This window comes from Psammomys obesus, unplaced genomic scaffold (genome assembly GCF_907164565.1).
Source record: "Psammomys obesus unplaced genomic scaffold, mPsaObe1.curated_primary_1811, whole genome shotgun sequence".
Lineage (NCBI taxonomy): Eukaryota > Metazoa > Chordata > Mammalia > Rodentia > Muridae > Psammomys > Psammomys obesus.
In genome coordinates this window covers 22,968,283-22,991,567 of record NW_026596134.1, presented here as the reverse complement: position 1 = coordinate 22,991,567, position 23,285 = coordinate 22,968,283, and the positions used below count along the sequence as shown (strand labels likewise).

General features: G+C 43.9%; 1 protein-coding gene across 1 annotated transcript; it reads right to left on the bottom strand.

The window, feature by feature from the left end:
- Positions 1-379: 379 nt before the first annotated feature.
- Vipas39 (VPS33B interacting protein, apical-basolateral polarity regulator, spe-39 homolog) lies at positions 380-23,108 on the bottom strand. Its single transcript, XM_055593098.1, has 20 exons — positions 22,989-23,108; positions 20,563-20,655; positions 17,867-17,969; positions 16,621-16,761; positions 15,336-15,374; positions 14,326-14,390; positions 12,900-12,956; positions 11,848-11,940; positions 11,375-11,408; positions 10,598-10,700; positions 8,875-8,902; positions 7,849-7,922; positions 6,196-6,271; positions 5,463-5,597; positions 4,500-4,541; positions 4,090-4,179; positions 3,537-3,623; positions 2,964-3,053; positions 2,222-2,326; positions 380-1,331 (listed from the first exon to the last, which is right to left on the bottom strand). The coding sequence occupies exons 2-20, from the start codon at positions 20,653-20,655 to the stop codon at positions 1,311-1,313; spliced, it is 1,476 nt and encodes a 491-aa protein (XP_055449073.1). The 5' UTR covers positions 22,989-23,108; the 3' UTR covers positions 380-1,310.
- Between the last annotated feature and the right edge of the window lie 177 nt (positions 23,109-23,285).

Here is a 23,285-nt window from a genome sequence, read left to right as displayed (position 1 = left end):
TCCTGCAGCCCAAACTGCCTTCGGCTAAGAAGTACAGTGTTAGACCAGAGCAGGCTGGGCGCTGTATCACCTGTTTTCCTACCACCTCACCCACTTGTCCTGAGTGCAGAACTACAGTCACAGACCATTGTGCTCTTTTTCTACCGATGAAGTGGGCCCACAGAATAAGGGGCTCTCCCCAGCACTGGACTGTCAGCATTAGAGCTGGGGCAGAAAGTCAGGCCTTCTGGCTCTTGGACTTGTACTAGTAAACATACACTCCTGCCTTGCTGTCACACTAACGTGATGTGTTGACAGGCTGCTGACGGTCATAGATGTGACAGGACACTGAGCAATTAGCTCAGCAATGTGCACTAAGTAACCAGATGGGAAAGAGAAGCCCCAAGAGCGCAACAGTTTTATTAGGAGTTTAGGCATATCGGGAAGATCCAGTTCAGGGAGGCACAGGGCGGAATGGAACAGTGCTGCTGTCCCCAGCAGGCCAGGTGGGGAGTGGGACCTATGTGAAGATATCTGAGTGGAAGTGCTGCCATATCAGCTCAGGTCAGACTTGTGGCTGCTTCTGGTGAAATGATTTTGGCCCAAAAGAAGAGTGGTCCAGCACTGGTGAATCTGAGTTCCGTTTAAGACTGAATCTGAGACAGAAGCAGAGGACAAGCTGAAGCAGATGGCTGGCCACCTGGACAGTGTGCAGGTGAGAGAGGGACCAAGTCATGAACAGAAAGTTGACAGGGACAACAGCTGGGTACTGCCTGGAGATACACAATGTCTAGGAAGTGCCTGTCATAAATGTGTGGCCCCGTGCCTTGAGAATTTGAGTCTGGTTTCCAGCATGTCCTGAGCAATACAGGTATCCATTCCTGAGGTCCTGAAGAGTCAGTTTCATTCTGTCCTGATGTCCTTTAGAGCAGAAACGTGATATCCAACACCAGGTTCTGTGTCACAACAGCTGAGAGGAATGAAATGACACAGGAATGTCACAACCATCCTGAGACACCTCTAGCTCTTAGTCCAGATGTCCCTCTGAAGCAGTCACTTTCTCTTACCCAGGATGGGCTCCCACCTATGTGCGAGCACCAGGTGCAGAACATCTTCCTTGTGAGGCGGAGCCTTACTACTGGCCTTGAGATAATGTCCCTTGGACATGTCAGTCTGAAGATATATGTGCTCAGATGCTAGTTTCTGTCCCTAAACCAGCAGACACCACCTGTGAATGACAGGCTCAAAGTGGCAGAATGCTGTGACTCTCTGTTTTCATAGAGAGCTGTTTTCATAGGCAGAAAAGTAAGAAGTGAGGCAGGTTTCAGGGTTTAGTTCTTCCATCGAATTTGCTGTGAAAAAAAGCAGACAGCAAAAGAAGTGTGGTTAGTTTTCACTTATCACTACAATGAGGGAGAGGAAATGGAATAAGGATTGAATTGGGGGCTGTTGAGTTTTGTTGTCTGTTTGGGGCAAGCTGTCTCTATGTAGCCCAGTCTAGCCTGGAACTCAAGTGTATATCACAGGCTAACCTCATACTCCTGATGTCCAAGTATAAGGGATTGTAGACATGTACCAGCAAAGAGTCATTTTCTAACTCTGTGACACATGCTCATGTGTTAAGGACAGAGGTCAACTCAGGTATCATTCTTCAGATGCTATCTACCTTATTTTGTGAAACAGGCTCTTTAGTAACCTGGAACTTGCCAATTGGGCTAGGCGAGCTGGCCGGTCAATGAGCCCTAGGGATCTGCCCACCTCTGCCTCTCTCACTCTCCTTAGTGCTGAGATTCACTACTAGGTGACCAAGCACAGGGGTCAAGCACCTAATTGTAAGTTCCATGCTAATGAAAAGCTCAGTGATTTCATATTGTGAGAGATAACCAGCCGGACTTTCCAAATAGCTAATTCTATATCATTCTCTTATTTTTCAACAGGCTGGTCACAACCATGTGACCACACAGCCTGGAGACTGAGTCTGTAGTTCCGGCTGTTGGCTAGGTTTAACAATGATCAGTTTATCACAGTTAAGCTTCAGGCTGAGTTCTTCTGGTTATTTTTCTATCACTTCACATCTCAAGAGTGACTTCTCTCAAAATCGTCCTTTTGCCACTTTAGCCACAGGTGAGTGCTGTATCCACGTGTCCCAGCTAAGTGCATCCGCCTTGGTCTTGGGAGCATACTCGAGACTACCTTGTGAGCGGTCCCCTAAGCTCACCGGAGGGTGAGTGGAGTTGCTTACCACGCTGCTAAGAACGCTGTCGATTTTCTCTTCCTCAGCAGATCCTTTATCTACTTTGCTCCTGTATGCAAGCAACTGCTGACGATCCTTCAGGTCTCGGCAGGTCTGTACACCAAAACACAATCAAATCCCTACTCAGCCTTCTCTAGGAAGGGCTTACTCTTTCTGCCACTGTTTCTTTGCCCCTGGGCTCAAGGAAAGGACGACAGATTAGAGTAAGATGATGTGTATAAAGCTCCCAGAGCTCCATGCTGGACAGAAAGCCACAGAGCTCATATAACTTGTTTCAGGTTTTTTTTTTTTTTTTTTTTTTTTTTTTTTTTTTTTTTTTTTTTTTTTAAAGATTTATTTATTTATTATGTATACAATGTTCTGCCTGCACATGTGCCTGCAAGCCAGAAGAGGGCACCAAATCTCACTGATGGTTGTGAGCTACCATGTGCTTGCTGGGAATTGAACTCAGGACCTCTGGAAGAAAAGCCAGAGCTCTTAACCTCTGAGCCATCTCTCCAGCCCTAGCTTGATTCAGTTTAATGATTCCAAATGTAAACTAAAAGCTGAGGATTTAGTCTGAAAGACTGGGAAAACAATACAGAAGTGTTGGTCTCCAAACCAATTCTTACCAGACTATTTTGTCCATTCAGTCAAAACCACTGGAACATTTCAGGATCCAGGGCTAATGTTCCATCCCTGACTATCCACCCAGGACCTAACTCAGGGTTCTCACTTCTTGGGGACTCACATCAATGACAACATCATGGCACTTGAACTTAGTGGCTAAGTTCAACTTTGTGTCCACATCTTCCACCAGATTGACATATTCCTGCAGTATCTGTAGGAAAAGGGACTCTGGTTAATGACAGAAACACAGGGCTCCCTAAGGAGAAAAATTAAGTTCTAAGGAAGAGAGAATTCAACACTTGACGTCTGCAAGTGCCACTCTGAGCCATGGTTTTGCAGTGGGAAATGAGGTGATGCTTGGAGCACATCCCTGACACCTCAGAAGAAAAGGGAACAGCAGGCCTCCTTACCCTGAAGCCAGCTACACAGGCCACAGTGCTCTAGAGTGGTCAGGGCAGGCCTATTGCACTCCCATGTCCTTGCCTACAAGGACTCCTCTGAATCATCTGAACAGTGAACAGTTCTTCATATGACTAGCCACTACAGTTGCTCCTCAAAGAGGGTCTGAGGTTACTTGTGAAGAGAATGTTCCTTCTACCCTTTTCAAGCTCAGGGCCCAGCAGCCACAGAACTTCCACTAAGAAAATGACCATTGCTCAGGTCCCTATCACTAGCTCTTTCTCAGAGCCATTACCTGAACAGGGGCACTGTTCTTGTGCAAAATCTCCACAACTCGATGGAAGCCAATGGGTGCTCTCTTCTTGGTGTAACCCAGCCAGTTCTGAAAGAAAGGACAGCAGATATTTTGAGATGACCTTGCTTCAATTCCCAGCACCCACATGATGGCTCACTACCATCTATAGCTCCAGTTCTAGGGGACAAAATGCCCTCTTCTGACCACCCTAGACATGCAGGCCAATGTGTATGCACATAAAATAAAAGTAAATCTTAAATTCCTACATTTCAAGATAAACAAATAATTACATTTCTTGAGATGTAATACTTATGAGACAAATGCTTGAATATTAAAGGGAAAGTATTGTATAAGTTTACTTTCAAATGGTTCTAAAAAATGTGTATAAAAACAAAAAGCTAAATAATAGAGTAAAATGTGTTGTAGGTAGAAATAATTGTTATTACACTCTTTCAGATTTTCTTTACATTTAACATTTTGGAAACGGAAACTGGAAAAGGACTCACTGGCCTGGCACTTACAGACCTATGAAGACAAGTGTCAGGACACCCACCTTTGTGGTGAAGAGGGCATCGACATCATTCCAGGCTCGAAGCTTGGCACGAGCAGCCAAGGCTGTCAGCACATACTGTTTGTCTGGGATCTGAAGAGCAGAAACCAGGAAAAAGTAAGAGGAGAAATAGAAATGCGTCCATTAAATGCTTTAAAATGTGAGAAAAGCATATGGATTGGCTGACAGTGATCCTGTCCCTTAAAAGCAAGAAATTCTGCAGGTCATCAGAACCCCCTTGTCTTTAAAGCTCCATGCTGCTGTAGCTCACAACAGTAACTTCCCTCTCACTTCCCATAAGCTCCTGCCTTCTATGTCAGCCCTGGACACCAAAAGCCTCAGTGCGCGGTTTCTAAGCACCATACGCTCCAGGTAGCGCTCTGATTCTACTCAGCCAGACAATGCACTGCTACCTTGAATGTCTTCTTCAGGTTGACGGGACTGCTGAAGGTCCCCTAGGATAAAGCGTGAGAAGAAACTTCAGGGAAACCAGCAAACCCTGTTCTTTTCTAGAACACAGTGTCAACTGTGAACCACTTACACCCAGAAATGAATTTCTAAGAAAGTCTGCGTTTGGCCTCATGAAATACCACACAATCTACTTTATCAGGAGGAAGACGAGTGAGTACGGAGTACGGCGCTGTTTCGATTCTTCTGTTAACCCACCTGAGACAACAGCACACTTGTGAGGGTTAAGTCAAGTCTGGACTTTTAGAGAAGCGACTCAGTGGCTAAGAGCCCTGGCTGCTCTCGCAGAAGACTTGACTCCAACTCTCAGCATGCACATGGCAGCTCACAACTACCTGTAATTGCAGTCGCAGGGGACCAGACACCCTGTTTGGCTGACATGGGTACCAGGCATGTACAGGTACCCAGTCATACATGCAGGAAAAACACCCCCACACACGCCTTTAATCCCAGCACTTGGGAGGCAGAGACAGGCAGATCTCTGTGAGTTCAAGGGTAGCATGGTCTACAGAGCATGTAAGTTCCAAGATAGTCAGGGTTATACAGAGAAACCCTGTCTCAAAAAAACAAAACCAAACAAACAAAATAAACAAGCAAATAGTAACACCTATACACATAAAATGGTTTTTTGTTGTTGTTTGTTTTTTTGTAATTAGAGAGCTTTCCACAGCTACCTGACACAGCTCTTCTTCATGTTTCTGCTAAGGGAGCCAGAACCCAAGACACTGGGTGCCCTGCTAGTGTGCCAACCACATAGGGCCACACAAACCCATAAACCTTTGACCCTCTTGGCTCACTCTTGCTGAGGGCCTGAAACGTTTATGGATGATTTCTGAAAACTACACAAGCCCACTGACAATACCTCACAATACTGGATTTGAAATGCTCCGTTCTTACTCCGCTTGTACCTCGGACTCCGTGTAGTGATAGAAGCAGGCGTAGAAGAGTGTCGTGACTAGCGGCATGTTGAGGATGGAAGCTTTACGGGGGTGCTTTCGGAAGATCTCAGTCTGCCCTGCAGACTCTAGATGTCGGTCATTTGCCTGTGGTGGAGTGAGCCAAGGGAAAAAAGGAACAATGTCCACAAGGAGACAGGGAGAAAATCTGAACTACTCAGCAGTTCTGTTTTCCACCCCAGGAGTGAAGCAAAGAAAGTAAAGCATAGAAATTGCTTAGGAAATCTCGGAGAAATCTAAAATCCATAAACAGATCACAGATTTTAAATTTAATAAGATACTTCAACAGCTCAGCTTGGTGTTGCATGCTTGTAATCCTAGCACTTGAAAGAGGGAAGCAGTAAGGTCAGGAGTTCATGGCCTCATTACATAGTGAGTTCTAGGCCAGCCTGGGCTCTATGGGAGCCTGTCTCAAAACAAAAAGGAAAAAAGAAACAAAGAAAGCAAGGAGGGAAGAAAGAAAAGAAAGGAGGGAAGGAGGAAAAGGAGAAATTTCACAATTTGGAATAAGGAAAAATAGTAAATTCTTCTAGGCTAGCAGCAGGTAAGAGGGAAAAGGATGCTTAAGGACAATCAAGAAAAACTCAGACAGGAAGTAAAAGGCTGTGCCAGAAAATGACATGTGCAGAGCAAAGGAACGGTCTAGATGCTAAATGACTGAGCCTGGGCAGAGACGGGATCTAACCTCAATGATGATCTGGCGTTCCAGGAGCGTGTAATGGTCTTGGACGTGTGCAGAATCTTCTGCTGAAAATGGCAAACTGGTAAAGGGCCACAAGGTTAGTACCTTTTTCTATGTGAAAATCAAACAAACCCACCTAAACCAAATGTTCACTAAAACATTCCAAGGCTCATGATTTCCAACAAGTCTGATCTCAGTGCACCTGCTCAGTGTCCTTTAAGACAGAAAAGCAGAAAATAGAGGCGGCTTTGGCCTGAATGTTTTATCTGAGGTTTGCCGACTGGAGCTGGGGTAGAGTTCAGTTGATACAGTGCTTGCCTAGCATGCACGAAGCCTCAGGTTCAATTGCCAACTGCATAGACCAGGTGAGGTGTATATGCCTATTACTCTAGCTTCCCAAGGTGGAGACATGAGAAGCAGAATTATCAAGGCCATACTTGGCTACAGAGGGAATTTGAGGCCAGCCTGAGCTATATGATACTCTGTTTCAAAAGAGAGGTACTGAGACTTTGAAAACTCAAAAGGGATCTCCTCAAAGTCCACAAAATGCACAGTTGTAAGTGAACTTGCTGTGGAGTAAGACTCAGCTTACTTATTCATTAGATATTTGATGAGTGGGTTACAGGGCTACCGAGCCCAGACAACCATCCATCAGACTATTCATCAATGATGCCTGTTCCTCTACTCACTGCAGAAAGAATTCTGAAATCAATTATACTGATCGAGGTAAGTGTGAACCACAGCTTTCAATGTGGTAACATTACAAGTAGGCATTTCAGAGTCAAGTAAACTCTAAACGTAACCTGGGAAATCCTTCCACGAGGAATGGCTGAAATAACTGTGAACGCTGAACCTTGAGAAGCAGGGGATACTGGGAGGCTACATAGTTATGTGGCTAGACACCAAGAAGCACATTTCAGCTTAACATAAGGATGTGCTTTCCTATGATGAAGGCAGGCCAACAAGATGATGAGTCACTGATGGGAGCAGTGAGCATCCCATTAGCAGAGCAGTTAACATCTGGGGCTTGCGCTTGGATGAAAACAGCACTACAGCAGCAGTCCTGAGACTTGGGGCTTCAGGACCCCTAACAAGAAAAAATACTCAAGCTCCATGAAGAGCTGTCACCTCTAATTTTTATTATGTTAAATCATAGAAAGTTTATCATTGGGGTTGGAGAGATGGCCCAGCGGCTAAGAGCAACAGTTGTTCTTCCAGAGGTCCTACGTTCAATTCCCAGCACCCACACAGCAGCTCACAGCTGTCTGTAGCTCCAGTTCCAGGGGATATGACACCCTCATATGACATACATGCGGGCAAAACACCAATGCATATAAAATAAATAAGCCATTGAAAAAAATCACCAAATTTATTGCCAAAAGGAGGGGATATGTGAGAACTAAAGGCCCAGAACAAAGACAGTCCTTCTGATTCAGTATGTTTAGCTTTAGGGAAGGGCCTATGTGGCTCCCTTGTCTCAGGTCTCCTCCAATCAGTGAAAACTCTGCTGGAGACTGCTGTTTCCGAGCCACTGAGGGAGTCGACCTTCAAACAGTGCCCATGTGATTCGTCCTTTTCCTTCCCTTCTGAACCACCCATTCCATCCTCCTTTTCTTCTTCTTACAGCTATACAGAACTACCTTCCCCCATACTTACCCTATGCAAGTCTTAAGAAATTCTTTTCGTTTTTCAGGGTCCTGAATGTTCAAATGCTCTCGATAATGGGATAGCTACAAAAAAAAAAAAAAAAAAAAAAAAAAAAAAAAAAAAAAAAAAAAAAAAGAGAGAGAGAGAGAGAGAGAGAATTCTGAGCTATCACATCTCTTTAAAAGAGAGAGGGAACTGGGCTATCACTCGGAGCTATAGTACTTGTCTAAGCACACATATGTGCATATACATGTACATAGAAAAGCAAAGAGGGAGAGAGAACACTAGGTGGATGTGTGTGTGTGGTATGTATGTACTTGCCTGTGTCTGTGTATGTGTAAGAGCCAGAGGCCAGTATCTGGCTCTTTATTGCTCTCCACATTATCCTTTATGAGTGTATTTTCAGCCTGTGCATGTGCTTGAGTGCAGGTGCCTGAGGAGCCAGGACATCAGATGCCCTGGAACTGGAGTTACAGGTGGTTATGAGCTGCCTGATGTATGTGCTGGGAACAGAATCCTAATCCCCTGCAAGAGCAATGCACACTCTAAACTGCTGAGCCATCTCTTCAGTCCATTCCCCTTCTCTTCTGAACCATGGTCTCTCACTGCACCTGAAGCCAGACTACCTGGCCAGCAAGTGTCTGGCATCCTTTGTCTCCACTGCCTCAGCACTGGGCTTACAGATGAATCCCCACTGCACAGAAACCTTACAGCAGTCCTGGGAATCCAAACTAAGGGTCTCATGCTTTCACAGAAAGCACTTTAGCCACTGAATCATCTTCCTAGCTTGTAAGTAGAATTTCTATGCTCTAAAACCCCAAATTCCTTACTCTCAGAGTCCTCCTGAACTATAGATGGTTATGTGCGTGTTTAGGGAGTAAGTTGAGCAGAGTGTCACTTCCTAGGTGCCCGTCTTCTAGATCTCATCAACAAAGAAAAGAAAACAACTCCAGCAGGAGAGCTTGGCATCTAGGCTGGGTTTTGACTTAGATGCCTGGTAAATAGATTCCCAATAGAAACAAACACCACACTTACCGCCAGCTCTTCTGTTCTATCCAGGAACCTGGGGAAAAGCAGAAGGGAGTGAGAGAGTTTAATCTACTGAGGTGTGACATTTCCTCTCATTAGAGACGAACTCTAAAAGAAACACAGTTCTGCTCATCTCCTACATACTGAGGTAAGCCCTACTCTTACATTTCTGTCAAAACAACCTTGGAAACAGGCACTCTACACAATTCTTCATTCCATTCATATATAGAGTATAATGCAGCAGGTCTTCTGTTTCTTCCATATTCTGAATAGGCCATAATTAACAACATTGCCTTGACATAGAAAGGATGCTTGACAAGACTTCCTTGACTGGGAAGGAAAGCCAAGCAAACAGCCTGCTTCTGTGAGCATGTCTTCTTTGGCAGATTCCTTCTGACCTAACCAGGTAAACTGCTTTCCCACGCCAGTCTGTGGGGCAGATCATCACTGTTCTGGCCACAGGGTAAATGAGTTTCTCTGGGCCACAAAACCTAAGCAGAGGTTTTCACACCTTCTCTGACACTGAGGAAAGGATAAAACATGCATACAGTTTATTCCAAGAGGAAGAAATCATCCCCATTTACTGCAATGAAACAGAGGAAAAAAGACAGCCACCAAGCAGAGAGTCCACCTCTCACCTAGCCTCCCAATGCAACCCAAATCCTAATGCTTTGATGATCCTCCCTGGAAAACAATAGCTCCTTCTTTTTCTACTGTACTCACTTGCAACACTGGAACAAGAGGAGGGCACCTATAATCGAGGGTTTGTTGGAAGTTGGTATGATGCTTTTATTTTGATACAATTACTGGCTCTCAAGATCTGGTTATTGCCTGCATATACCTATCCTTGTTGTGTAACCTGTCTGACTGGATGATTAAATGGCTGATACCTGGGCAAGGCAGAGTGGGGTAGGCATGGCTAAGGTTCCAGGGCTTTTGAGGACTGGAGAATAACGGAAGACAGACGAATGGGAAGAGAGGAGGAAGGAGGATGCTATGATGGGTTAGCATGGGGAAGAAACCATGTGGACCAGGAGGAAGGAAGCCAAGGATGGCATGAATGAAAAAAACACCAAATATAAGCAAGTATTCATAAGATTATGGATGAAAGGTAGCCCAGATATTATTATATTATGGATAGAAGGTAGTTCAGAGGTTATTGAGATAGCATAGACTGAAAAATCTGCCCAGCCCAAGGTAAATAGGCAATTATAAAATCTAACAGGTGTTTGTGGCTTATTATTTGTGACAGAGTGTTAAATAACACCACCATAACAAAGATAGGGCTAATAATAAATAATAAATAGCCTAACAGCCCATTTTTTATTTACAACAAGGATTTTATAAGAAAATGCTTAGCAAACACTGATTAATACAACACGATAATGGTAGCTACTAACTTCAGTTTTCATTACTCTAGGCAGTAGACATCACCACCTCCATTTTACAGGAGGAAAAGCCCACTCTCACCAAGTCTAGTGACTTGCTCAAGGTAACAGAATAACAGGTAACAACCATATGCAGTCCAGGTGTGTTTGACTGTGGGGTCTTGTTTTTAACACCCTGCCATTCCACCAGACTGCATGGTCTTGTAACTGTCCCAACACATTTCAAGATCTTGTTTTCTGGGTGTTTCTGGAAAAGGACAGTGTCTTCAATTTCTTTGCAACCCCCAAATGCTCTGAAAATGAACCTGGTAAACTTCATAGACCAGAAGCCCAGTTCTTACCTGAAGAGATCTAAAAGCAGCTTTTGGTCTCCTATTTCTTTAAGGAAATGAATGAGATGTCTCAGGGCGACCTGGCGTACCTCCAGCTCTCGGAAAAGGATTTCTGGCATTCAGGAAAAAGTAAGGTGGAGAAAGAAGTAAAGCTTCCTAGCACTTAAACCTGAGACTGGTCTCTCCACTCACGCAGCCCAACCATCATCTGCTGTAAGCCCAACAAAAGCGAAGGATGGTTTCCTCCTGGTCTCAGCCCACCATCATTAACAGCCTCTATGCTCTAGGGTGGTGGTTCTCAACCTTCCCAATGCTGCATCCCTTTAATAAAGTTCATGTTGTGGTGACCCCAACCATAAAATTATTTATTACTTCATAACTGTAATTTTGCCTCTGTTATGAATTGTAATGTAAATATCTGATATGCAGGATATCTGATATGTGATTGTTGTGAAGGAATCATTCAATCCCCAGAGGGGTCATGACCCACAGGTGGAGAACCACTGCTCTAGAGCAATACATAGCCCACTCCATCAGCCTTTCAGTTCTTAGTAACACTAAGAACAGGGATTTTTCAATTCCTCAAACACATAGCTCATGTGTTGCCCACGAAGAGAGAGGAGACTAATACAGCCCCCACCATAAAGGCTGCCCTTAAAGGATGTGATGTGTGCTCTCAGAATCCAGGCCACCCCAGCTTTCTCTGAACCAGACTTGATGCTGGTGAATTCTGCTATAAAAGCCATATCCACTGCTGAGTGAAGACTTCCTTCAAACCATGCTCACCTTTGCTCAGGGTCCTCTTCAGGAAGATCAGAACCTAGAAAACAAGAGACAAAGACTATCCATCCTCTTACAAAGGCTGCCCTCACCAGCCATGTCTAGGAATGAGGCCAGTGACCTGTTAGGGATCACTGTAGGCAGACACACCCTCTCTGTGGGGCAGAAAGAAAGGTTGGACTTCTGGAATTGAGCTGTCACCTAGGTGTCCACTTGGGCTGAAAGGCTCCACCCCCATCTGCTCAGAAACTACTCTCTACACAGTTCCGCTGCCATAATACTTTGCATAATATAGAGCAACCTGCCTACTGTTTTCTAGTTACAATGAGCAGTTCCACACAGAATACACGTAACCCCCACCCCCCAGCCAGGAGCACAGCTTTCTGAGGATCCTATGCCTCAGAGAGAAAGCCAGGCTTTTGCCATGTAATGCAAACAGTGAAGTCAGTTTTGACTGAATTTTCAAACCTCATACTCACTGCAGTGATGACGTTTCCGTCATGCATGCTTACTGCCTCCTCTAGGAGTTGCAGCTTGTCTTGCAAGGAGCGGAATCGCTCTAGTGAGCAGACCTGCAGAGCAGAACACAAAGAGTGTGTGAGGAAGACCATTGCCTTTATCCCTTTGTCACCAGATAGTGAGGGAAGGGCAACAATGAAAGGAAGCATTCAGAGAGGACCACTGTGTTAAACACTGATCTCTGTGCTCCGTGAGCCTGAAGGTCCCACCATTCCCTATCCAGTTCAATGTGACGCCCTGTAGGACCCTGATGTCTTCAAGTCTTGACCAAGCCAACACATTATCATTTATTTTTTTCTTCATATATAGTTTTATATAATAAAACCTACCCTATGCAAGTGTATAGCTCAGCTTTGAAAGTGCCTACACCCTAGTAACCACTACGACACTAAGACAGAGAAAAAGAACTCTGCTATCACCCTTAAATAGGCCCTTTGTCCACGTTGACAGTAATAGCCCTCCTGTTCCTGGCCCACCAACCACTCATCTCCCAGTTACTGCGGTTCTGTCTTTCACACAAGAAAGAATGTCACTAAATAATCGAGTTTCAAAAAATAAAAAAATACTCCCAAACTTCAATGAAAAATAAAGTTTTCTTTTCAACAGTGCTAAGATTGGGATCTATTAAAAAAAAAAATTAACCCATCACTTATCCCACACCATAGAGAGGGTCTCCACTATGCACCCAGGCTGTCCTCACACTTGCCAAGCATCCCAGGGTGGTGTTACACTTCCTGTTGTCCTGCCTCAGCCTCACCAAGTGCTGGGATTACAGCATGCTCTACCACACACAGCTACTCTCATCCACTGCGGTTTTTCCTTTGCTGGCAAAGCAACTCCCCAGAGGAGCAAACTTTTGCAGGTGGCTCTAACTGTAATGGATTTGCTACTCCTGAACACCAGTCCACTTCAGAAATGGGAAGTAGAAAGGATGTCATAAACCCTTCCTATGGGAACACGCTACCCACCTTGCCAAAGAAGCCTGTAAGATTTTTCTCTTCGGTAACCTTACCTTGCCCCTGCGGAGGCGTCGCACCGTATCACTGGGGCTCCAGTCATTGCTGTAATCCTGGAATATTAGCAACAGATGAACCATACGTTAAGGACTCAGCATGGCTAGTGTACCAGCTCCATGCTGCAAATTCAATATTTGCCCCTATGGAAGAAATACTCTGTGGAAAAGAATTGATTTAAAAAAAAAAAAAAAATTAGCCCCCGCCCCCTAAAAAAATCCTGGAATGGTCCTGTTTTGACTCAGGTCTTGGTTTCAATTTCTAAAGGAACTAGAGCAAGGGTGGCACAGACGGTAGAAGGCTGAGACCAATAACAAAGGCCAGAACCTTCGGCCTACTGGCTCAGGCCTCTAAACTCTCTATGCAACCAGTAGCACCTGAGGCCCCAGGAGTCAGTATCATCTGCCAGGAAAAGGAAAGACATTTGATGCAGAGCCCCCTTTTGATCTTAGAATATAGTTTCTTAGCCAGGTGGTGGTGGTGGCAGTGGTGCTGCATGCCTTTAATCCCAGCACTCAGAGGCAGGCAGATTGCTCTGAGTTCAAGGCCAGCCTGGTCTACAAAGTCCAAGACAGCCAAGGCTACACGGAGAAACCCTGTCTCGAAGAACCTTAAAAACAAAACAAAACAAAAAACCTCTTCCCTCTGAATCAGTTTTCTTGTTTAGAATGTTTCATGGAATCTGTGTCAGTAAATACAGATTTGGGGTCCAAGTTCTATCCTTTCCTGGCTGTGAGACTACAACTAACGTCTACAGTTGAAAGAGCAATTTTCTTGCTATAAAAGGGGTCACGTGCCACATAATGACACTTTGGACAATGCATTTAAAATGACAGTCCCATAGATTTAAATAGAGCTGTAAGTTTCCTGTTGTCAAGTAGTGTGCGCAAAGATGAAGCTACCTCATCGCGCACTTCTCAGAAAGTATCCCTGTCATTCGGTGACATGACTGCAGCAGCTGCTCAGAGAGTTGGGAAAATTAAACGAGGTACTGGATGCTGTGTCACACCAACATTAAGATATACAGGATCACAACAATCATCTCAGCACTCCAAAGAATGAGGCCGAAGAATTACTGTAAGTTCCAGACAAGTATGGACTATCTAGTGGGTACCAGGCTCCAGGGTGGACTACAGAGAAAGACCTACTTAAAAAAAAAAAAAAAAAAAAAAAAAAAAAAGGCTGGTGACATGATTTTTCAGGAGTCACTTGCTGCCAAACCCAATGACCTAAGTTCAAGCTCCAGATCCCACATGATGGAAGAAGAGAAGCAACTCCCACAAGTTGTCCTCTGAGCTCCATACTTACACCAGGAGAGTGCATACATGTGCACACACACCGAATGAATGAATGAATGAATGAATGAATGAATGAGTAAATCTAACTTTAAAAGTAAGTAATAGAGGGGTAAGGAAGAGAACTTACCCTGTATTCTCCCTTAGGTCTCCCTATCTCTGGAGCATAACTTTTGGCAGGTGTGTCTGACAGAGCTGAAAAGGAACGAGAACGAGAAGCCAGTTGAGAAGGCATTGTACAGCCTGTGTCTTATCACTCTTTCCTCTCGTGCATTTTCCGACATGCTATGTGTGTGCATACCCAAGTGTGTGTGTCAGTACGTACATGAGCATGTGTTTGCGCACACACACACACGTGGGGGTGTGCATGCCATACTAAGAGCGTGGCGGTCAGAGGACAACTCTGAGATCAGGTATCAGACCCAGGTCATGTAGCTGTGGTGGTTTGAGTAAGAATGGCCCCACAGGCTCATATATTTGAATGCTTAAGTCACCAGGGAGTGGCACTATTTAAAAGGATTAGAAGGTTTAAGAGGTGTGGCCTTGTTGGAGGAAGCCTATTGATGGGGCAGGCTTTCAGGTTTCAAAAACCAGCGAAACCCAGAGTCAGTCTCTCTCTGTTTACAGATCAGGATGAAGTTCTTAGCTACTGCTCCTGCACCATGATGCTGCCATACTTCCTGCCATGATGACAATGGACTAAACCTCTGAAACTGTAAGCAAGCTCCCAATTAAATGCTTTCTCTTATAATAGTTACTTCCATCATGGTATCTTTTCACAGCAATTTAACATGGACTAAGACAGCAGCCTGTGTATAAATTCCTCTATACATTGAGTCACTTCACCAGGAACTTTTTTTTTTTTTTAAACAAAACAAAACAAAAACATCTTTTGTCTCCTGGGGGACCAACATGGCCAAAGGTAAAGGTTCATTCTTTTCTGACTGCAGCCCCAGCAGTCATCCCCAACAATGGAGACTATGAGACTTCTACCTCCTCACTTAGTACCAGGCACTTTCTCTAGATTCAGAGGAAAGTTAATCTACTCATTCAATTACCATCCGTCCCCATGACTCTCCAGGCTGTATGCTAAATAAGCAATATCTCCCAGAGCAACTGAGAAAAGGCACTGATGCTTACCATCAGAAAGGGACTGGAAACTGCCCGGTCTAGTTCTACCTGAGGAAAAGAACACAGCAGGAAAAAGCGAACAGTTCAAGTCAGACTACCCATACTTGGCTGAGGACATAGAGCACATAGCGCCTTACCATGCAATGTAGAAAAATACATTTGAAAAAACTTTTATTCAGGACCGGGGAGACTCAGAGATAAGAGCACTGGTGTTCTTCCAGAGGACTAGAATTTGATTCCCAATACCCACACAGTGGCTCACAACCATGTGTAACTCCAGTTCAAGGAGTCCAACATCCTTTTCCGGTCTCCATGGGTACCAGGCATACAAATGGTACCCAGATATATATGCAGGCAAGACAACCCATGCAGATAAAAATAAATACACTTAAAAATAAATAAAAGCTTTTATTCAACCTCAGAAATCTGATGAACTAGTAATGACATATGTGTGGCGGGGGTGTGCAGAGAGAAATATTTTTAAGTGTGGTAAAATATACACAATATAAAATTTGCTCTTTTCATTATCTGTAAGTGTAGAATTCAGTGGCACGAAGTACATTCACACTGTCCTCCAATCACAACCACCGGCAGTTCCAGACTTCCACCATCCCTGAGACTCTGCCTGTAGACAGTAACTATTCCAGCGCAGCCCCAAGCAGACTGCCCTCCAATTCCCTGTCTCTAGGGGTCACACAGTGCCTGCTTCTGCTTACTGCACCCTGTATAATTCCCTAGGCTCTAGCCCTGTGATAACATGTGTCTTTCACTCCCTGTTAGGACTAAGTAGCAGAGTCTATCGCAGTACACTCCATGTTCTGCTCATCCTTTTAGCCCACAGTACACATAAACACTGCTTCAATCTTTTTGGCTTTTGAATAATGCTTCAAATGTTAGCATACAAACATCTGCTCAAGCCCCTGCATTGGATTCTTTTTGATAAGTATCTAAGAGTGACACTAGGTCACACACTAATCCTTTGTTCAACATTTTTTAGAAACTGCCACACTATCTTCCACAGTAGCTGCATGAGTACATATTCCCACAAAGGTTTCCAACAGGATGGAATAAAGTGTAAGGAAGAATTCTGACCTAGACAAATTTCAATGCCTAACATAGGTCTGCCAATTTCATTCATGTTCTACAAATTCATGCTAATGTCTGGGAAGTTCTCATTTCTTCCACTTCGAGTACTAAGCTGCCTGCTCAAACACGAATTCTTTCACCGTCAATGAAAACATCAGCCTGAGCATGTTCCCGATGAGGTCCCTGTCCCTTACCCATCACTCTTTACCTCTAAAGAAGCTGCTCAGGGAGTAGGTGGAAGCAGGTTTGGGCAGTTGTGTGTAGAAGCTGCTTCGGCCCTTTATCTGTTCACGTCCCTCAGGGGTTGACCCGCTATTCCCAGCAGTCTCTTTGATGGACCATGAGATACCTGCAGGATGGCAAGAACTAAGTAAGCATCTTCCAAATCAGTGCTCGATACCCAATACTCAACAAACTCTCCCGCTATTCAAGAGGCTCTGGTCCCCTGGACAGCAAGACATCACAAAAGGTATAATCAAATAGGCTAATCATTAGAGAAATTGACAAAGGGATGAATAAATGGAAGCCAATCCAAACAGCCTTCAAATCTACGAAAAGATGCTCTGCCTCTATTTCTTGAACAATTATGAAAATAACTTATTTAACATATCATATGTATCTTAGGTTATGTTTTGTTTTATTTTTTTTCTTTCTAGTTCACTTTTGTTTGTTTGTTTGTTGTTGTTGTTGTTTTCAGACAGGCATCCCTGGCTATTCTGGAACTTGCTTTGTAGACCAGGCTATCCTCAAACTCAAGAGATCTGCCTGCCTCTACCTCCCAAGTGCTGGGATTGAAAGCATGCACCACCATGCCCGGCCAATTTCTTTTTTTGTTTTTAAATCATGCTATACTACCTTCTAGATAAAAAACAAAAACAAAACAAAAAAACCCCACAAACTTTTAATTAAAAACACTTTTAAAATCAGCTGGAAAAGTAGACAGAAGAGAATTAGAGTCTATGAGGAAATTAAGTGGTATTCTATAATTAAGAACCGATGGCTAAGGACTGGAGTTCTGCCCACCTGTTATGAGCATGTAAGTTAACAGCCCCCGAACACGACCACGTATGACCACCTGCAGCTGAGACTCAAGGGTTGAGCACACATTCAATTCTCAACACACACACACACACACACACACACACACACACACACACACACACCCCTCCCCAACAAAATCCACTGAATGAGACCCTCCAGTGTAGAGCCTAGGAACCTGTAATTTTAACAGGTACCCATGAATCTGAAACAGCCATGGAAGCTTTCACTGCAGGGCAGCAGGCCCAGGGGCCACATAAACACTGTTGTTCTGTTTCTCCACCTGGCTCTGCCTGATGTTAACTCCCAGGCTGCAGCATCTGAGAATAGCAGAGCTATTTCTGACCAGCACTGAGGAGACAGAGAAGTGCAGCCTTTATTACTGTCAGGAGCCCCTAATAGCCAACTCGGCTTACTTCCCACAGGCTCTCCAGTCCAGCTGACTCGTTCCAGGTCATCTTCATCGTCATCATCCACGAAGTCTCGAAGGCTGTTCACTGCCCGTTTGGATTCCTTTAACTGTGGAGGGACATGAGCAGAGTAGTCTCAAGGTCCTCACTTCCCTCATGCCCACTGGTAACCAAGAAGGCTGAGCAGTGAGACTCAATGATGCCAATAACTATCTGTAGTCTAAATCCAGCCTAGAAATCAAACTGCACTGTAGCAGTCCAGTGCAGGATTCAAAGCTACTCCTGAATTCTATCATATTCTAACTATGACTCGTTTGCAAATCTGAGTAAATTTTATTCACTTCTCCAAAAATGACTATTCCCCAACACATCATTTTTTTCAAAAACAAGTTATCAAGGTGTGGTGGTGTGTGCCTATGTTTCCAGCTGCCCGGAAGACAAAAGCAGGAAAATGGCTTGCGCCCAAGAACACAAAATTCTATCTCAAAAATAACAATGATATAAATTGGGTGTGGTGGGCCATGCCTATAATCCAGCACTCATGATATAGAGGCAGCTATAATGAAAGAAAAAGAAAATTAGAAAAAAAAAAAAAAAAAAGACATGGTGGGTCCAATAGCACATCTTTAAGCACTCATGAGACAGAGGCAAAGGCTGACAGATAGCTACAAGTTTAAGGCCACCTAGGGCTTTGTGGTGAGACATTGTGAAAGAAAGATGAGAAAAAGAAGGGAGAAAATGAAAAAATAAAACAACAAAAGAGCCAGGATCCTATAAGATGACTCAGCAGGTATCTTAGGGTTTCTGTTGCTGCGACAAAACAGCATGACCAAAAAGCTAGTTAGGGAGGAAAGGTTTATCTGGCTTACACTTCCAGATCATAGTCTATCATTGGAGGAAGTCAGGACAGGAACTCAAGCAACACTGGAACCTGGAGGCAGGAGCTGATGCAGAGGCCATGAAGGGGTGCTGCTTACTGGCTTGCTCAGCCTGCTTTCTTATAGAACCCAGAACCACCAGTCCGCCATGGGCTAGGCCCTCCTCTATTGATCACTAATTGAGAAAATGCCTTATAGCTGGATCTCATGTAGGCATTTCCTCAACTGAGGCTCCTTTCTCTCTCATGACTCTAACTTGTGACAAGGTGACACACAAAACTAGCTAGTACAACAGGTAAAGGCATTTGCCATCAAGGAGTTCAATCTGCAGGACCCAATCTTCAGGAAGAACTGATTCCTGCAAGCTGTTTTCTGGCCTCCACATACAAACAATGGCACATGTGAACCCTCACATATAAATAAATAAAATAAAAATTCTTTAGAAGTGAAAAGGAGACAGAGGCAGGACTATCAGAAGTTCAAGGTCTTCATACACACTAACAAAGCAAATAGTAATAACAACAATAAATTAAGTCACATGAATAAAAGATTTGTGATCTTACTTAGGTATTTTTAATTTTTTTTTTTTTTTCTCCCTGAGACAGGGTTTCTTTGTGTAGCCTTGGGTGTCCTGGAACTCACTCTATATACCAGGCTGACCTTGAACTTATAGAGATTTGCCTGTCTCTGCCTCCCAAGTGCTGGGATTAAAGGCATGTGCCACTACCTACTGCCTGGCAATTTGTGATTCTTTTTTTTAAGGTAAAAGTAAGGGTAAAATCTTTCTAGCTTTTTTTTTAGGGCTTCTCTTCAAGAAGGTTGCTATAGTTTGTCTCTGTTCTTAATTTTAATTTAGTGTGTGCATGTATGTATCATGTGTATGTATGGGTGTGCCCATTCCACTGCACAAGAGGGGAGGCCATTGGGGGTGCTGACTAGTTTTATGTCAACTTGAAACAACCTAGAGGCACTTGGGAAGAGGAAACTTCAATTGAGAAAATGCTCCCACCAGACTGGCTCGTGGGCAGTGCCACCCTTGGCTGGTGGTCCTGGGTGTTGTAAGAAAGCAGGATGAACAAGCCAGTAAAGCAGCACTCCTCTGCCTCAGTTTGTGCCTCCAGGCTCCTGCCCTAACTTCCCTCAGGGATAGAGTCTAGCCAGAGAGTTGTAAGATGAAATAAACGATTTCTTCCCCAAGTTCCTTCTGATCATCTTATTTGGTCATCACAGCAACAGAAACCTAACTAAGCAAGACAACTTTACGGAGTCTACTCTGGAGACTAAATTCAGGTCACTAGGATTGTGGCAAGCACCTTTGTACTGGCTGGGACATTTCATGGGCCACTATATAGTTTGGATTCTGAATGTCCCCAAAAAGCCTATGTGTTATAAATTTGCTCTGTGGGGTAGCCCTGTGAGGAGGCTTTGAGAAGTAGAGCCTAGCAGGAGAGCCTTGGGCCTCTGGAAGGGTATTCTTAAGGAGGATTGTAGGACCTTGCCCTGTCCTATTCCTCTTCGCTTTCTGGCCATGAGGGGAGCAGTTTTGCGCTATCGTGTGATTGCACCATGATGTGCTGCCTATCCTAGACCCAAATCAACAGGACTAAGCAACCGTGATCTAGAAGCTTGAAAACTGAGCCAAAAGAAGGCTTTTCTCTGGATCAGCTGATCGCCCGGGATATTGCATATAACTGTAGAAAGCTAACGAACATGCAGGCTTTTCTGAAGATCTTGACCTAACATTATGAGCCTACTAGAGATGAAAGAAACTTTACAGACGCAGCCAAGAGCAAGGGATGACCCTTAGCACTTGTGTAAGCCAACCTGTGAGAGCTCATCATCTTCATCATCAAAAGTGAAAGCCTTGAACTTGGAGCTGTTCCAATATTCTTCCTCATCACCTTTTGTCCGGTTCATCTGCAGGGAAAGGAAGACAAGCACAGATCCTTTTTCAGATCTCTCCAAAAAGTGTTCCACAACTAACGACTTCCAGAAATAAGGAATGTAGGAAGAGATTTGGTAAAACACCTGCCACATAAGTCACATCCTTGGGTTTCTAGCTCACCAAATCACGTTAGACATTCCAATTAGCCACTAACACCCATTCCTAAAACCTTTATTGTGTTCAAGTACTCAGGTGTTATGAGAACTATGCAAAGGACGAGTTTTAGTCTTCCTGAAGGATCACGTTAGAGCTAGGGTACCCAAGTAAAGGGGATTCTACAAGAGAGGCAAATTTCTAAGGAGTCATCATAATGTTGCTTAAAGCACAAAGATCAGCCAAAGCTCACCCCATAAGTGAATTCATGTATGAACATACATTTACTGAGTATGTTCTCTTCTGAGACATGCTTCTAAGCTCTGAGAGCACTACAGTTGACTACAGCCAACAAATGTCCCTCTTTTCCAGACTGTTCTTTAAGTGCTTGACAAAAATGAAGGGAAAATAATGACAAGAACCAAAATTATCATGCCTGTACCATCAACTCATTATGTTATTAATCACTTGGCCAATTATAGGGCCAATTTTGGGGATTATGATCAAGAAAAGAAAATATATACAATTAGCCAAAGGATCCCAAATTCTTCTCATAACTACTCTAAAATTAGGTGTTGTTCTGGGAGAAAAAAAAATAAAGTATTTCAAACTAAACTGGATGAGAGCACAAACTGTGGTTTAACCCAAAAGGTAAATGGCTCTCTCTAAGCCTTAAGAGAGATGCTATCTTGCCTTATTGGCTTTTAGTAAAGAATAAATAGTATTCAGAAAACCTAACAAAGCGCTTAGCAGAAAATAAACAGTTAAGGTTATGTCTTTTCAGTATTTGATATCTCACTGGCATGTCTTTTTTCCTCATCTGTAAAATGGGAATAGCAGGTACTACTCTCCCTTATAAGAATTAGGACTAAACTACACAATATACGCAAAGTGCTTACTGCTTGACAGAAAGGCGATGGCCACCATTAGCTTTGACTACCTAATCTTAATGGTACCTCAGATAAAACTAGAGGCATTTATTTATTTTATTTTTTGCAGTGCTGGCAACTGAACTTAGGGCCTCACATATTTTAGGCAAGCGCTTTACCAATGAACTATATTCCCTGCCTCCAAAAAAACATTTAAAAAGCAATCTTAAAGATTAAGTGTCAGTGTGCTATGGGTCTTTTCTTATTGCCTTCCTCATATACAAGTATTTTAGGGAAGTCGGCTGAACAAATAAATACATGTAAGTGAATTAAAAGCAAAAGTCACAAAGTTGATTTCCCTTGTATCAAAGGAATATAGTACCTGTAATTAAAAAAAAAAAAAAAAAAGATTAAGTGTCATTCATTTGCCCTGAGAACAATTCTTAAAGGTAGAAAGGGAGGTCCGTGCCTCCCCTCCCCCCCAAAAAAAGTATGAAACATCAAAACCACTAATCACTCCTTACTCCAAACAACAAATCCAGGTCTTCTGGTTCCTAGACTTCTCTCCCCCTGCACCACACACTTTTGGAAAAACCAGACAGATCTTTACAGTGATACCAACAAATGATCAGAGAATGTGTCTAACAAACCTATTATTTCACGAAAGAATTTCTAGAACCTTTGGCCAGAGGACAGCAGTGGCTACATATTATTCTGTATTTCTAGTGTCAAAAGATACCGTGATTTACTCGATCAGTAAAATGGTAACAATTTAGTAACTCTAAGAACGCACAAAGCAATCCAGTACAATATTCGGAGTGACTAAAAGGGGGTTTCAACCTGATTTAAAATGCTTCGGAGATTTGCTCTTATCGTCACTTTTACACCGAGAGGCCGGAGAAGGGTAGGGTGACAGATGAGAGAGAACAGGAACAAGACGTAGGGAAAACAAACAGAAAGCTCCACAACCCTCGGGGCACTGTAGAAAACAGCTGCTAGAAGTTAGGTTAGGTTTGTACGGCGATGTTTGAGAACAGAAACCCGAGAAGCTGGACTACAAGAGGAACATCCAGAAAGCCACACATCTACAGCAAACATAAAAGCCTGGAGGGCCCTTGAGAAAGGACATGCTCGTTCAGAACCAAAGAGTTCTCAACCAGCTGCTGAGGCTCACTGGAAGCCCCAGATCGGAGCACACACTGGCTCCCAAGAGCGTTCCCGACCAGAAGAATCGGGAGTGAGGGTTTAGGGATGCCTCAGAGAAGACAGAGAAAGAACAAGAATGCGGAGAGGGTGGGTTCAAGTAGACACGAGGCCTAGACAGGGACTTAGGACGCCCTCACCTCTTCCACACCGAGCCCTCTCTCTCAGGACAGCGCCAAGCTCAGCCGCCGGAGCAGCCTTTCTAAACAGGCTGTGCGGCATAGAGAAGGGGCCGAAGGGGACTGTCCCGGGCTAGGCTGAAGAAGATGAAAGGAGTGCCCGCAAAGCATTCTGGAAGTTGTAGTTCCTTAACCTCTGTCATCCTTTCGTTCTCCCGGTGGGCCGCGGGGCTTCTGCACTACCATTCCCAGAAACAATAGCGCATGGTGCTAGGTCATTTCCTTTCCTTTCAGCGTGACCTTCCGCAGTTATCGGAA